The sequence below is a fragment of the Asterias amurensis genome, chromosome 19, assembly GCF_032118995.1.
Source record: "Asterias amurensis chromosome 19, ASM3211899v1".
Classification (NCBI taxonomy): Eukaryota; Metazoa; Echinodermata; class Asteroidea; order Forcipulatida; family Asteriidae; genus Asterias; species Asterias amurensis.
In genome coordinates, this window is record NC_092666.1 from 14,988,068 (window position 1) to 15,000,442 (window position 12,375).

The 12,375-nt window shown below is 38.5% G+C and overlaps 1 protein-coding gene across 1 annotated transcript in view; it reads right to left on the minus strand.

Moving 5' to 3' along the window:
* Positions 1-8,812, minus strand: part of LOC139951862 (sortilin-related receptor-like) — a 65,622-nt gene extending 56,810 nt beyond the window's left edge. The window contains exon 1 of the mRNA XM_071950929.1: positions 8,514-8,812. Within this exon, the coding sequence (XP_071807030.1) occupies positions 8,514-8,783 (270 nt within the window). The 5' untranslated portion in view covers positions 8,784-8,812. The remainder of the gene's footprint in view (positions 1-8,513) is intronic.
* Between the last annotated feature and the right edge of the window lie 3,563 nt (positions 8,813-12,375).

Below are 12,375 nucleotides of genomic sequence, written 5' to 3' on the forward strand. Positions count from 1 at the left end.
GCCTGTAAGCACAAAAACTGGACACGCATTGCTAAACAGAAACAGGTTACCAGCCAAAACTACATTAGGTTTACATTGTTGTGACTGATGCCTCACTCAATTTGTGCTTAGCAAAGCAATTTATCAAGCAGTATTCTCTGCTAAACAGCTTTATGAAATTTGACACTGGTCTTTTGCACGGACATCTGTATTTTTTGTTATTTTTTTCCCTTTTCTGAACAATTCTAAATGTGGTCACGAAAAACGTCATGGAACCTTCCAATCCATTGTGTAAAAGTCCCCACATCTATGTGTGTGGTGTGCCCACCCGTCATTATTTTTTTTGGCAACTTGTCAAGCAACTCCCACGCTTTTCTTTGGTTTTTTTTTTTTTCAATTGAAACTCAAAACGCTGAACAAATTAAATGGATTCCTGATTGTTGAGTGTTGAACGCAGCTTCCTCGTTTCGAGGAACTTCTTTAAAAAAGTTGTATTTAAGGTTATTTTTTTTATCCTGAGTAATCCATTCAGTGAGAAAAAAGTCATTGATCTCCCATGTATCCCAGCTTACATAAAACCAACAAAATGCTCTATAAAAATTAAAATAATAAACAGTTACAGTTACAGAGGAAAAAACATACATATATTAAAAAAAACACTATAGATCCAAAAACTACCCAAAAAATCAATTAAAGCCATTGGACCCTTTCGGTAAACAGTGTTGTCCAAGGCCCACACTTTGTGTACCACAACTTCTATATCAAATAACAAACCTGTGAAAGTTTAGGCTCAATCGGTCATCGGAGTCGGGAGAAAACAACGGAAAAACCCACCCATGTTTCCGCGCGTTTCGCCGTGTCATGACATATGTTTAAAATAAATTCGTAATTCTCGTTAACGAGAATTTATATTGTTTTACCGTTTTCTCAAAAAGTAAAGCATTTCATGTAGTGCTGGGCGAATAGTGAAATTTTGTTATTCGGATACCGCTGGCCAACTATCCGAAATTAACCGGATATTCGAATAGTTTTTTCGCCGCTAGAGGGCGCTATTAAAAAAATAATATTATTATTATTATTTATCTTTTTCGCTAGAGGGCGCTGTTCGTTTGTGACAGATCTTCTGGGCGGATTGATATTAGTTTTAGACAGTGTCACTCGGTTCATTCATAAAAATGACCGGATCTAATTTAAAGATGGCAATTTGCTTTTTCTTGTGATCGTGGATGACTCTACGTGAAGGAAAACTTTTGTAATCTTTGAACAAATTACGTCAGAAACGTCATTGTTTTAACTCATCACGGAGGTGAGCATAGTTAAATACTTAATTACTGCTGTTTTATGCTGTCTTAATAGAAGTTTCATTAGGATTCAGACGAAACATTCATGTCAGTTGTCGCCCGACGTCCGCGGATATTCGGATATTAAAGAATATCCGGTTTCTTGGTTGTAATTACAGAACTATCCGGTTTATAAATAGCTATTCGCGCCCTATGCGGATATCCGGTTAAGAAAAAAAAGGCATTCGCGGTTACGGATAGGAAAACCTATTCGCCATTAACCGGATATTCGAATAGTTCGCCCAGGCCTAATTTCATGGACTAATATTTCAAGAGAAGTCTTTCACCATTACCTTCTGTAAACCCTGTAAATTATTTGTAAATCTGTGAACTTTTTTTTTTTTTCCTGTACCGAAAGGGCCCAATGGCTTTAAACAGGACAAAGAAAAGTTTAAAAGAAAAAAAACTACATTAATTAAAAATCATTCAAAACTAATTATAAATGACTGAGAAAAGTACAAAACAATGGAATTATAAAAAATGTCGGTGGAAAATGGGGTTAAATGAGCTGCTGTTTGTTTGTTTGTTTGTTTGTTTGTTTGTTTGTTTGTTTGTTTGTTTGTTGGCTTGTTTAGTTGTTGTTTTTTATCCAATTTTAGTTGAATCTTTTTGACTGAGGACTGCACTAAAAAAAAAAACTACATTAATTAAAAATCATTCAAAACTAATTATAAATGACTGAGAAAAGTACAAAACAATGGAATTATAAAAAATGTCGGTGGAAAATGGGGTTAAATGAGCTGCTGTTTGTTTGTTTGTTTGTTTGTTTGTTTGTTTGTTTGTTTGTTTGTTTGTTGGCTTATTTAGTTGTTGTTTTTTATCCAATTTTAGTTGAATCTTTTTGACTGAGGACTGCACTAATAAACTTAAACTGGTTGTCGATCCTGACATTACACAAAGGCCATTGAGGTAACAATTGCCGATGGTCTTGGCCCATTCAGTAGTTTCACAGACTTAAAGATTTTCTCAAAGGAAGTAACCTACAATTTTCTTGCCCCCGCAACAAACCGTCGGCAACACGCAGATAAAACATGCTCAGGTCACAACAACTGAGAAATCATGCGCCTGCGATTGTTGTTGTCGACCGTCGGGATCAGATTGTCTTAAAATCATCGCAGTTACGCTCAGGTTGTAAATAATCGCCGACTGATAAGTTCCCAATGGTCTTAGCTCAGGCGCAGTGTGATCCTGAAAAGTCAGTCACCGACTGTTTTTTTATTGACACAAGGTCGACCTGAGGCCGGCTTTAAAAATTATGCATCTTTAGATCGCATAATCCTACAATGTACCTTGGTAGAGCCGTTAAAAATTTATGACTTACATTGTGCACCAATGTATCAACATGATAACAAATGTTATATTTTTTTATGAGAGCTCTCTGTTCATAAGTGTTTTGTTATCAGGAGACTGGTATCCATGGGAACAGGACGTCATTGATTGCTCAATAAATGGACTGTATAGACTTCTGCGATGCAGGACTGGCTGGTGTACATTCCCTGGTACATAGACATGGTTTTCAGTGTACAATGTACATTGTTTAATGTACATTGGTTGTATGTAAACAAAGAATTTTTGTTTATTGTGTACGGATATGTATACATATGTACATGTACATTGCATTTATAATGTAATGTAGTCTATTGTAATGGTTTCATCTACATTAAAAATGCATTACATTTTTATACCAACCCTGTAAGAAACTGTGAAGTTTGATTGGTCGTGAACAATCACGTGGCGTGCAACAAAAATGCATGTACCATGGCTAAGGATGCGCGCTGCGCGCAATGCTTAGCGACGGGTAACATGAAAAGTGATTTACACCGGTGTACATCACCTTGATTGTTCCCAGTGTTGGTAGATTTCCAGCGCTGTGTACGAAACACCCGCAGGTTCAAAGAAACAGTCAGGAATTGTTTCTAATTCGTCTGCTTATTTAAACAATGAATACTCCGTCGTAATAATGTTTGAAGATAACAACAGAACTTCGAGAAGAGGAATATTAATGTTACCAAGGTATAACAAAACAATTGTTGCCTCTGTGATTGGGGTCCATGGGTTTTGTACACCCTCGGGGGGAAATGGCACCTTTGGCTTCCCCTGGGGTGCTACAAATGTATTTCCCCCTTCGGATACAAAAGCCATGGACCCCATCAAAGCGTGCAACAATTGTATACTGTTTGCATTTGATGCATGTTATGCCTCTAGCAGGAAGTATGTACAACCCTACATGTTACATTTAGCAAAGAGCTCAATCGTCCATTTTAGAAATTATGTCAGTCTATGAATGGGAACCTTTATCCAGGCAAAGACCACGACCTCCGTTGCTAAGCATTCCTACCAGACTGGCGAAAAAGACTTTGATGGTGGAATTGTGATTGATTGTGGGGGGAATAAAAAGAAACGAAGAAAAAAGTCCCACACGAACTGCAGAATTTGGAAAGGAAGGATGGTAAACAACAATTTATTTTTTTAAGGCCTAACTAATCTGAAAGAAAGCTTTTCATTAAATTTGTGCAAATATATAGTCCAATAATTTTCTAATACAATTACTAAAATTGGCAGTTGATTGATAAAGAAGACTGCTCTCAAATATTTACTCTCCTAGTTAAATTTGCTAATAAAATACAAGGGAATTCATTCACTGTGGCTAATTAATTGGTTCACTTTGAAAACAGAAACTGCTGTCATCCTGCAATGTTCTACTGTAAAATTTATAACACCTGTTTCAGAATAATGAATGTTATCTACAGTATATGTAGGTCACTTTTGCCTGATTTCATAGAGCTGCTAAGCACAAAAAGTTGATAGCATGAAATTTCTTCCTTTTCAAAAAACAGGCTTACCAACCAAATTTCCATTTGTTGCATATTGCTTGTTTCTGGTATTTATCTGTTGTTAGCTCCTGAAAATCACATGGAAATTTGGTTGGTAATCTCTTTTTTATCAAGGCAAAAATTTCATGTTTTAAGCAAATTTTTGTGCTTAAGAAATTGGGCCCTGTTACAGAAAATGGAAGGTCACAAGTTATAACTTCACTACATCAGCATGGTTACATGTATATCCATGAATTTCCCCCCAATCAAGCACCTCTGTCGGCGGATAAACATTGCTATACCTCGGTAACATACTGTGAAGTTTGATTGGTCGAGAACCAATCATGTGACGCACAACTAAAATGCATGTTACATCGCTCGACGCGCCGGGTAACATGAAAAGTGATGTACACCGGTGTACATCACCTTGATCGTTCCCAGCGTCGGTTGATTTCCAGCACTGTGTACAAAACAACGCGGGTTTGAGGGAATTGTTTCTTGTTCGTCTACTTTTTAAACAATGAATAGTCCGTCGTGATAATGTTTGAAGATGACAACAAAACTTTGAGAAGAGGAATAACAATTAAACAAAGGTATAACAAAACAATTGTTGTCGATGTGACTGGGGTTCATGGGTTTTGTACAACCTCGAGGGCAAATGGCACCCTCGGCTTCGCATCGGATGTCATTTTCCCCCTTGAGTTTACAAAACGCCATGGACCCCGTCACAGCGTGCATTCGTGCAACATTTGTATAAATTGTGAATCAACACTAGTAAAGTCAAGGGGCACATTACAATGAGAACATGATGACTTCAAACATTTGATTTGGTGAAAAGTTGCGGTTCAACCTTACCCCTAAAGGTAGAACCACAACTTTTCACAAAATCAAATTTTCTGAATTCAGTCATGTTCTCATTGTAGTAAATGCCCATTGACTTTCAACAAGCTGGTTGACTTTCAACCTGGAATATTTGGGGTAGTATCCTTCCCTGAAATTGCCCTATTTTGCTGAGCGTTTGGGCTCAATTTCCGAGATGGACTCCATGGGTAGTTTACTCACTCTGGGTGTTTCCATTTTGGATGTCCCTGAAACTTTTCAAGTAAGGTCACGCTATACATAACATGATTCCAAACAACTTATGAAACTTATTGACTAACAATAAAAAGGTCATTTAAACAAAAGTTCAGTCTGCCTTATCCATTTGTTATCTTGGTTTATTTCCATTTAAGTGGAAGGCCCCAAGTAGAAGTGGATTAAATCAACACATGACATGGCAAATATTTACTGAAGAGGCCTTTCCAAGGTCACACGTCAATGACACAACAAACACTGTATGCAGGCATAATTTGGTCTTTTGAAAAAAAAGTTGGTACACAATACACATTTTATTGAGAGCAGGGGGTGGATTTCACAAAGGGTTAGGACTAGTCTTATCTCGAGTTAGGACCAGTTACTCGTCCTAACTTAGGACTATCCATGCAATTTGTATCTCCTAGGACTAGTCCTCCTAACTCTTTGTGAAATCGACCCCAGGGGCTGGTCTACTAGCTACTACATTATGATCATTGTCTGTACTTCCCTTGACTTACAAGCAAGTCCTCTCAATTGTATCTAATAAAGTGGTCCACCTATGAAAGCTCAAAATATGCAGTTTTTATGGGACTACATACCCTGTTTAAAGGAACACGTTGCCTTGGATCGGGTCGAGTTGGTCTTTGAAAAGCATTTGTAACTGTTTGTTATAAAATGCATATGGTTAGAAAGATGTTTTAAAAGTAGAATACAATGATCCACACAAGTATCACTCGAAATGGCGTGGTTTTCCTTTTACCTCGTCGCCTAACACGGTTGGCCATTTATGGAGTCAAATTTTTGACTCCCATAAATGGCCGACCGTGTTAGTTCGCAAAGTAAAAGGAAAACCATGCAATTTCGAGTAATACCTGTGTGGATCATTGTATTCTACTTTTAAAACATCTTTCTAATCATATGCATTTTATAACAAACGGTGACAAACGCTTTTCAAAGACCAACGCTTTTCAAAGAGCAACTCGTCCGATCCAAGGTAATGTGTTCCTTTAATTCATCCATCAGACAAACACAGCTATTTTTATTATATGATGGTGTAAGTCTTAGAAAGACTTTTCAGGCTACCTAGTACATTTAAAGCACATTTTGTTTCTGACAATAAATCAGAAATCAGACTTGAAGAATATCATTATTACTATTATTATTATTTATCATGCCTGCAAGAATTTAAGGAAACCTACAAACATGTGCACTGGATCACGCGTATTGTGTACCAGGAAATTATTAGCGTCTTGGAAAGATTATTTCTATTATTACACAGAAGTGCAAAATGTCTTACCCAAAAGTCATCACAAAGTTATGCAGTTATTACAATGTGTTTTTTTATTAGAATTTTAACCTAGAAAAAAACAACTATTTATTTATTTATCTTATTGTATAAATTATTTATTTATTTATTTAAAGTATTTAAAGACTTTACTTGTTATTTTTGTAAAATGTACTTACAGTTCCAACACATACCAAACAATGTGTAATTTTTTTAACTTGCAATACTTGTTTTGTTTTGCCTTTCCTACATTTTCTTTTCACATTGCTATTCAGTGTACGTACATTTAACAAGCATGCCAGGGAACAGGTCACGACCCTAATCAGTCAGGGTCAAGTAGAGTACCTGGAAAATCAATCCATAATGGATTTACCACCAGTAGGCCTGTAGACCAGCAGCAATGGTACTGCTACGTATACTATGGAAAGTTATTGCACTTTCACTCAGCAAGTTGGGAATTCCACGTGATGAGCAATACAGTCATTTCACAATGTCTATGGGCCCTCCAGTTTGCTCTTTCTCCATGCTCTAACCACAGAGTTATAAGAACTAGAGGGCACACTGGTGATGCTTCTTGAACAAACGTGACGGGACCGCAAGGAGACACGCGCGCGCCATTTTATACGCGCGATGAATATGAAACACACGTTGGAGTTTGCGTTCATTGAACGCTACGCGATGCTGTTTTGTCAACTTACAAAATGGCCGCACAAACACACGCTGTGCGATGCCTGTTTTGTCAACTTAGAAAATGGCCGCCTGCGCGCATGCCGGGTCGCATATATAGGCAAGTGCGCCCTCTAGTTCTTATATATAACTCTATGGCTCTAACTAAGGAGATGCCGTTTTTGAAGTTTAGTATGGTGCAAGCATGGTGCAAGGCCTCATTTTCGCTAACAATTATTTGAGGGGAAAATTGTCGTATCCAGCCACCACTTTTTCAACCTTTAAAAAATAAATTAGCATCTAATTTATTAAGAAAATGAGATACTTCTTCCTTAATGATTTTTTGTTGTTGTGAACAATGAGTGAAACAGTGGTAGCATGGCAGGAAATATTACTGATGTTTTGGGGGCAAGGGGTTTTACTTAGCCCACCTTTTAGAGTTGTTATATCATATGGCTCTCTTTAGTTTTAACATCGGTCTCATCACAGTCGCAATGGTGAATTGATTGTTAAAAGAGAGCCATATTCAGCTCAACAAGGTGGGCAAGGGGTTACTACATCTTCGATTTGGGAAAGAAAATATAGGGAAGCTGTGCATTCTGCTCCGGCTCCGCCGTCGGGAGGAGGGTTACGTTATCGCAACTACATCCTGCTTACTTCTAGAAACTATGAGGCTCGGAGGAGCCTTGTTTCTATAGACATCCTGCTATGTTATGGCCTACCACTTTTTTATTCCTTATTAAAATAACTTTATCATTCATAAATATAAAATGTTTAATTATTGATATTAGTTTATTTAGGGCCTACTCAAAAATAATATTTAACAATTATATTCGATCATTTTGGGCGAAAAAATAATTAGCAAAAAAGTGGTGATACTGGTAGGATACGGAAATCTTTCCAAGACAAAAATTATTATAATGTTGTGTTTGTTTTGTCTCTTATAAATCAGCAATATTTTGTTCAATTCAAGAATACATTTAGCCTATGTCCATACTCTCATAAAGAATAACGACAGTTATAACATGGATTGGAAAACACCATTCTTTTTTTTCCAATTCAATGAATGTCAGATCATGATCATGGAGCTAAATTAAAAAGGAGATGAATAATAAACAAATAAAGACACGACAAAGTGCGTCCAGGTACCATACTGTTATATATCATACGCAAATTTACGGTTTTGTTGTTCCTCAAAATGAAATACGTCATATTTATTTTTACCCAAAACAAACACAACAAAACGAAAACAATGGCTGCTGAGTAAAAGTCAGGTTTACAAATGTTGAAAATTAACACCAACAAAGACTTTCAAATGAGAACTATGTTTAAATCGTAAAAAGAAAAATTGCTAACCTTCGTCACTTTCGCCTTGTCGTGAACATCCCCAACACGGCTGCTGTCGTCGGGTGACCGTCTAGCCCTGTCATGATTTTCTTCCTCTTGAAACTTCATGTCTTCAGAGCGCCTAATCCTCACAAATCCATCTCCAAGATCGTCCTTTCTCTTGGAGGAATGAAGATGAAGAGTTTTGGCTCTGGAGCCAAACCTTTCGGCTCGGAGTAAAGGCGAAATGAACGCCAAAACAAGCCCCACTCCCAAAAGTACTTTCACGGCAGACGCCATTTTGAATGGGTTTATGGATTTGTTGCGTGGTGCGTTGATGCTTGAATGACTTCGACTCTCTCGGTATACTTCTAGCACAAAGCAAACTCGGCACCAACGAAATCGCTACACAACCAACCAACTCGACACCAACTCGGTTAGTGAGGAAAGTCGGCAACTCTAGCTATGCCAAAATTTCATGTAGAGCTGCTTAGCATCAAAATTTGCTCAGCATGAAATTTTTGCCTCGATAAAAACAGGATTACCAACCAAATTTCCACTCGATTTCCAGGATAAGCAAACAACAGCTGAATAGGACCACCAGTAACAAGCAGATGGAAATTTGGTTGGTAATCCTGTTTTTATCAAGGAAGAAATTTAATTTTCATGCTACGCAATTTTTTGTGCTTAGCAGCTCTATGAAATTGGGCACTGTACATGCACTTTTTTATTTATCAAAAAGCAAAAAAAAAATACAGACTGCGAAATGCTCAAGTGAGGCCTTCTTTTGGGAGCCGTCGTGATCTAAAGTGCGAGTGTAAACTTTCGTAGTGCTGAATTTTTTACTTGTCCTCACTCTCTGTGTGTGCAGTAATTTTGAGTTTCAATTTGGTGCCTATTTTATAGAGTTGAGATCATGTATATGTAGAAACCAAAAAGTGTTTGCACTTTTAAAGAAAACAACAAAAAACTTTAGAGTTTAGATCAAAAGTTAATCGACCCAACCAGTGGCATGGTTTGGTCGAGATGGGGAGGGCGGGCCCGGCAATGTGTACGCGCGCGCTTAACTCTCAGCCAATGATAAGTCTTCATGACCACGGGGGGGCGGGGGGTCGGGTGGGGGCGTTTGTTAGAGCTTGTGACGTCACGTGGGAGTGTAAACCGGAGGTTTTGAAAAAATGGCCCAAGCTAGTTCACAACAGGGGCCAATTTCATAGCGCTGCTAAGCACAAACATTTTGGCCCGCGACAAAAACAAAATTACCAACCAAATTTCCACGTGGTTTTGAGGATAAACAAACAATAGTTGAATACTAGTAATAAGCAATGTGCAAAAAATTGAAATATGGTTGGTAATCCTGTTTTTATCAAGGGAGAAATTTCATGCTAAGCAAATTTTTGTGCTTAGCAGCGCTATGAAATTGGGCCCAGGTGGTCATCGTCGGCTCCTCTCCCCCAACCGGATGACATTTTTGTCATTTTCGTAGTGCTTTTCAATTGGGAATTTATTTGTATATTAAAGACTCGATTAAAAAAAAATCCTTAAAAAAAATCAGAATAATTATGAGGATACGGCACATCTTGACTGCATGCGGAGAAAAAAACATGCAAACCGGATGCTGTGTTTGTTGATTGCATGGTGCCGAGTTTGGCAGTGCCGAGTTTGCTTGGTGCCGACTACTGAACCATTGGGCCATTGTAACATTTGGACTACGCGTCAAAATGTAGTACCCTAAACAAATGAATTTTAATTGAAAAATTGCTTTTCACAATGTAAAATTATGGATACTTGTCATACATACGTTCGTTTTCGTTCACTTACAATAAGTTACCAACAATAGGATTGAAAATAAAAGATTAAGAGAAATACTACGCGCATGGAAAGTGATGCGGTATAGCTGTGAAGTTTATGTACTGTATTATCAGCGCCACCCGTACCTGGTACCGTATAGACTTGATTGCAAGTCTGCGATTGTGGATTTTAGTCAACCCGAACCGATAGCTAATACATCTCGGTGTATATTTCTGCCCGAAATAGCGCCATCTTTTAAATTAACCTCCGTTATTAGCATAGAGCTATAATTATGTATTATATAGCCTATTGGTGTGGCTTGTGCAGAGGAATAACCACAATCTCAGACTTGAAATCAAGTCTAGGCACTGTGTATTGCTGTGTTTATGATCGGGCCAACAATGACTGATGCGCTCAAGTGCACAAGCTCCAATGTGAAATTATGGCCTCAGGGACTGAATCGTAAAATTTAATTATGAGCTCTACATACACGAGGAAACAACTGCAAATTCATTCAATGTGAAACTAGGTGATGGCATCGTCTATAAAAATGAATGATGTAATGCGGTTAAATCGCCACATCGCACGCAATCACATAGACTGGTATTTTTGACCTATTGAAGCGCGGGCGGGGCCGCGGGCCGGACTGCAACACTTACTATTTTTTGTATCTAAGCCTATGATTCCTGCTTCCAGACGTTTGTTTCCCTTTGATCACCCTTTTCTCGAATTGCACGACCAACCTTTGAGGGGTCCCAGTGGGATTGGGGCCTCATATAGTGCTGCCCCATGAACCAAACTCAAAATCTGGTTGTTTCAAACTCCGCAGGTAAATTAATTCTAATTAAACACAAAGCTCAAAATCATCATGGAAACTACTACAGCACAGTTTTTTTTTAAGAGTAATGGACCAGCTCGTTCAGCATTCTCAATGGAGCATAATGGTTACCGAGACGAGGAGAAGACGAGCTCGTTTCAAATTTTGAACGAAAACAAAATAATTATTACTATTACGAATTGGTTATTTTTCACAGAGTTGCGCGTTTGCGAGCCGGGGGAATTTGCACTTTGAGTTTGATCAAAAGAGGGTGGTGTCCGCCGCAATAGAATGTCCACGAACTTATAGGAAGCTAGGAAGGAACTCGTGACCATGACCAACCATTAAATGCAAAGTTCCTACTTTTGACTTTCAATATTGTATTGAATAACATCGGACATCCCCATCCGCCTGCTGAGTTGACTGACTGCAATTAGCAGCTACAGGTGCAGTGTCCGTTTGCACAACAACTATGTCTGTGCCATAAAATCCGTGTCGGGGGGGGGGGCAACAATCAAAGTGACGGAACTACTTATTACGACGAGAAATCAACTGAGGGCGCCCTGCATACTTGTACGGGTTGCACTTCGTGCGCGAGCACACCGTACCCGCTGCATGCTTTCGACAGTGTTCGTAATGCCGACTATAAAGTTTGTGGCTCAATGATTTGAGATTAGACGATAAGATGATAAAACTTTCATTTTTCAATAGCAAAGAGTTGAATGTGGTAGATTTACATTTTAAAGTGAGTCTGGGTCAGATAAACATCCGTCCATCACTCGCTGAGGCGGATTGTTTTTCCCTGGCCCATAATTGGCTTCAGGAAGTAAAACATCCTTTCATCTGATGACAACTAACACATGTTATCTCCATGTAATTACTGTTCTAAACATAAAACTTCATTTCGATCATTTTCAAACCAGTGCTGACTGCCCATGTAGATTATCTAGCTGCTCATCCATATAATTATAGGGCCTAAGTTTAATAATTAATATCGACCCATTAGCCTATTGACCCAAGTAACTCATGAAGTAACTGGTGAAAAGGATTAGTTTCCTGTTTTTTTGAAATCCATCGGGTGCCATGATTTTCCTGCCTGCGTTCCCAATCTTCGTTGGTATCAATGTACTTCCTGTGAAATTATAAAAATAATGAACATGGAGAAAGTGGACAAACGCCAAGGTGCAAGGGGCACTGAAGGAGCAGAGTTCAGGCCTACACTATCGCGCGCGTTGGTCCGCCGGGACCCGCAGAGGAGATGCCCCCAGCCCACAAAACAACCAT